Genomic DNA, 3,970 nt, shown 5'->3' on the forward strand with positions numbered 1-3,970 from the left:
AAGAGAGGGACAGAGAAAGAAAAGAGAGAGGGGGTAGAAAGAGGAAAAATGGAGACAGAGAGAATGTGGTGCCGTCTAGTGATAATCAGGAGCTGGCTCACTTCGCAGGTGCAACTCACACGTCCGTATATATAACAGCTACGCGGTGCATGACGTGCCAAAAAAATAAAGATAAATATCTGTAAGTGTAAGATAGCAGCTACGCGTAGTATGACGTATATGCCGGTGTGTGATACATGTAAGTATGAACGCGGAACTGCCTGCGCAACTCAACCACGACTGCAAATATAAAATGTAACTTATTACCTCCGCCCAACGGAGTTGGAGGAGGTTTTGTTTTCGCTCTCGTGTGTTAGTGTGTTTGTGTGTTAGTGTGTTCGTGTGTTTGCACGATCGATATTAGCACGTCGAGTCGTATGGCGTATGTCGTATGTGCCGCTGTGGTCGCTCGATATCACCCAGCAAGCCAACGAGCCCAGCGAGCCAGCTCGTAACACATACATGTTACATGGGAGCGTGTACATGTCAGTACGCTGGCGTATATCGTGGCTTATTCGTGTGTTCGTGAGTCGTATGACGAATGGCATATGTCGTTGGCAGAGGTACGCACTTCGTCAGTGCACTCTGTCTAGTTATAAATGTAACACGTCGTTGTCTTTGTGTGAATACGCGCACGACTTCTCGCCAAAGTTGTCTACATCATTTGTTCGCGATTTGTATACCGCTGATGATCATAACTCCATGTGTCGCATGCTCCTCTATTATCAGCATTCTATGTACAACTCTGCTATCATCGTGCTTGTATGGTGTGTGTTGTCCGCACATGAATGTTTGATCCCGACCGCGAAAGTATGTGAACTAACGAGAACCAGAACAGCTGACAAATACAAGATTAGGATTCCAAGTACACAAATTCTCATTTATTTTACAAAAAAAGTTATTTAACAAAAATTCGGATTCAATACATTGAACAATAAATCGTCTTGTTATTATACCAACAAAATTACTAATCATGAAATTATTATTTCGTATTTTGATTGTTATTTATAATTTTATCATCATTATTTACAAGCTGGCAGCTCTGTGGTGGACACCAGGTGGCGACGGCTCTGCGGTGGTGGACACCAGGCGGCGGCGGCGGCTCTGCGACAGGCACCAGGCCGCGACAGCTCTGCGGTGGTCGGCACCAGGCGGCGATAGCTCTGCAGTGGTGGACACCAGGTGGCGACGGTGTAGGCTGCTTTGTGGCGGCGGCGGTGTGGACTGCTCTGTGGGGTGGAGATCCGTCGATGGATGACAGAATCTGCGCTCTCCTGCAGGGTGTGCCCTGAAAACTGGCGACGTGCACGAACAAGGACAAAAAGACCAAAGACGAGATAAGGACAGACAAACTTTCACTCGCAACTATCACATACTGCGCCCTCCTGTGAGCGTACGTTCGTGAGGCTTGCTAAATGCAATTTAATAAGACCATAGCGATATTTATTTCCTACCCAGACCTAGCCGCCCGGCTGGCCAAATATTCGTTAATAATTTCGATATTGTCAATGTGACAATACAGCCGAAATCTGTCCATGTTTTTTTTGACTTAGTACAGTGGTAAGTATTTGTCAAATAACCCATGATTGATATGAAAACCTAGAGAACCTTGTCATTTGATCCAAGAAAATGAGTTTCGATATGTTGGCTGCAAAATGCGTCTGTATATGTTTTGACATCACCGAAAAGCTGGCTATCATTGTAATGACAGAACAACCCCATGTTGTACTGCCAGGACAGCCATAGAGAAATTTAAAGTCCTAAAATTCAATAACGAAACGCTGATGGGATAGTTGAATAAATGTTTCAAAGCGCGGAATTGACTTGGATGCTAGAGTGTACAGTATCTGCCTTGCAGACAAGAGTACAGATGACAGTCCTAGTTGTCACGTTCATCAACGCGTTAGACTAACTATCTATGCACACACGCGCGCACACATGCACACACGCGCACGCACACACACGCAGCCCACACCCAACACGCGTCCATACAAAACACACAATCGATACGTACATGCCAACATGTGACGTTTGTATTCATGACAACAGCTGAACGAACAGAAATGACAATTTCGAAAAAAAGTTCAAAAAAACACATTACAGAACCTATACATGCAATATTACGTGACACGTGTTATGAAGAAATGAATACAACATACGTACATAGCGATGTTCACGCCACAGGCGGCATTGGAATGATATCCAAATATCTGCACGTACCACGTTACGACGCACAAACAATGTGGTAAATATGTTCCTGCATAACAATTTTAATCCCTCATTTAATATGCCGATAAATATATATATATATATACTGTCATGTATATGTATTCATCAAAGTTTGTTGTTTTCATGATGCAAATGAGAATGATAAAGTAAGCTGCATTTTCTAATTCTACATTCTAAATGTTATGGGGCATATACCGGAGCGGAGCGTTTGGAGTGGTCGCAAGATGGCGGCCAGTGACGACGTGGCGGCGTCGTTTTCTCGCTGACAGAGGATTGGCTAGCCGCTATCCAGATAGTATACAGAGATCAGACAGTAATGTCATTTATATACGTCACAATACTGTACTATGAGCTACGAAGGACGGCAGCGTGATATCGCGGCACGCAGTAGGATTGTTTTAGACGATGTGATGATGTCATGCTATACGATTTGATGCAAGTCCTGGTTTCTGTATTTGCCCTGCATAGATGCGTGTATCACGCGCTCGGTTTTGAGTGAGTGCGCCGGTGTTTATTCAGTGAACTGGAAGTCCTACACCTGTATTCACATTTGTCACACGCAAATGGCTTCTCTCCCGTGTGAGTGCGCATGTGTACCTTGAGATTACCGAGGGTAGTATATCTGTGTTCACATATATCGCACGCATACGGCCTCTCTCCCGTGTGAGTGCGCATGTGTGACTTAAGCTTACCGGACGTAGAACACTTATATTCACATCTCTCACATGCAAACGGCCTCTCTCCCGTGTGAGTGCGCATGTGTGACTTAAGCATACTGGACGTATAACACTTATATTCACATCTCTCACATGCAAACGGTTTCTCTCCCGTGTGAATGCGCATGTGTACCTTGAGATTACCGAGGGTAGTATATCTGTGTTCACATATATCGCACGCATACGGCCTCTCTCCCGTGTGAGTGCGCATGTGTGACTTAAGCATAGTGGACGTGGAACACTTATATTCACATCTCTCACATGCATACGGCCTCTCTCCCGTATGAGTGCGCATGTGTAACTTAAGCATAGTGGACGTATAACACTTATATTCACATCTCTCACATGCAAACGGTTTCTCTCCCGTGTGAGTGCGCATGTGTACCTTGAGATTACCGAGGGTAGTATATCTGTGTTCACATATATCGCACGCATACGGCCTCTCTCCCGTGTGAGTGCGCATGTGTGACTTAAGCATAGTGGACGTAGAACACTTATATTCACATCTCTCACATGCAAACGGTTTCTCTCCCGTGTGAGTGCGCATGTGTACCTTGAGAGTATCGAGGGTCGTATATCTGTGTTCACATATATCGCACGCATACGGCCTCTCTCCCGTGTGAGTGCGCATGTGTACCTTGAGATTACTGAGGGTAGTATATCTGTGTTCACATATATCGCACGCAAACGGTTTCTCTCCCGTGTGAGTGCGCATGTGTATCTTGAGATAACCGAGGGTAGCATATCTGTGTTCACATATATCGCACGCATACGGCCTCTCTCCCGTGTGAGTGCGCATGTGTGACTTAAGCATAGCGGACGTAGAACACTTATATTCACATCTCTCACACGCAAACGGTTTCTCTCCCGTGTGAGTGCGCATGTGTATCTTGAGATAACCGAGGGTAACATATCTGTGTTCACATATATCGCACGCATACGGTTTCTCTCCCGTGTGAGTGCGCATGTGTACCTTGAGATGATCG

The 3,970-nt window shown here is 45.3% G+C and overlaps 1 protein-coding gene across 1 annotated transcript; it reads right to left on the reverse strand.

The window, feature by feature from the left end:
• Nucleotides 1-2,745: 2,745 nt before the first annotated feature.
• Nucleotides 2,746-3,462, reverse strand: LOC106818500 (protein krueppel-like; the record flags this gene model as incomplete). The annotated part of the gene is made up of 2 exons (XM_014823198.1): nucleotides 2,746-2,874; nucleotides 3,415-3,462. Coding segments are annotated over 2 exons (177 nt in total), but the record flags the coding sequence as incomplete, so codon positions are not given.
• Nucleotides 3,463-3,970: the final 508 nt, after the last annotated feature.

The sequence above is a fragment of the Priapulus caudatus genome, unplaced genomic scaffold (genome assembly GCF_000485595.1).
Source record: "Priapulus caudatus unplaced genomic scaffold, Priapulus_caudatus-5.0.1 Scaffold2285, whole genome shotgun sequence".
In the NCBI taxonomy this organism is placed as follows: domain Eukaryota; kingdom Metazoa; phylum Priapulida; class Priapulimorpha; order Priapulimorphida; family Priapulidae; genus Priapulus; species Priapulus caudatus.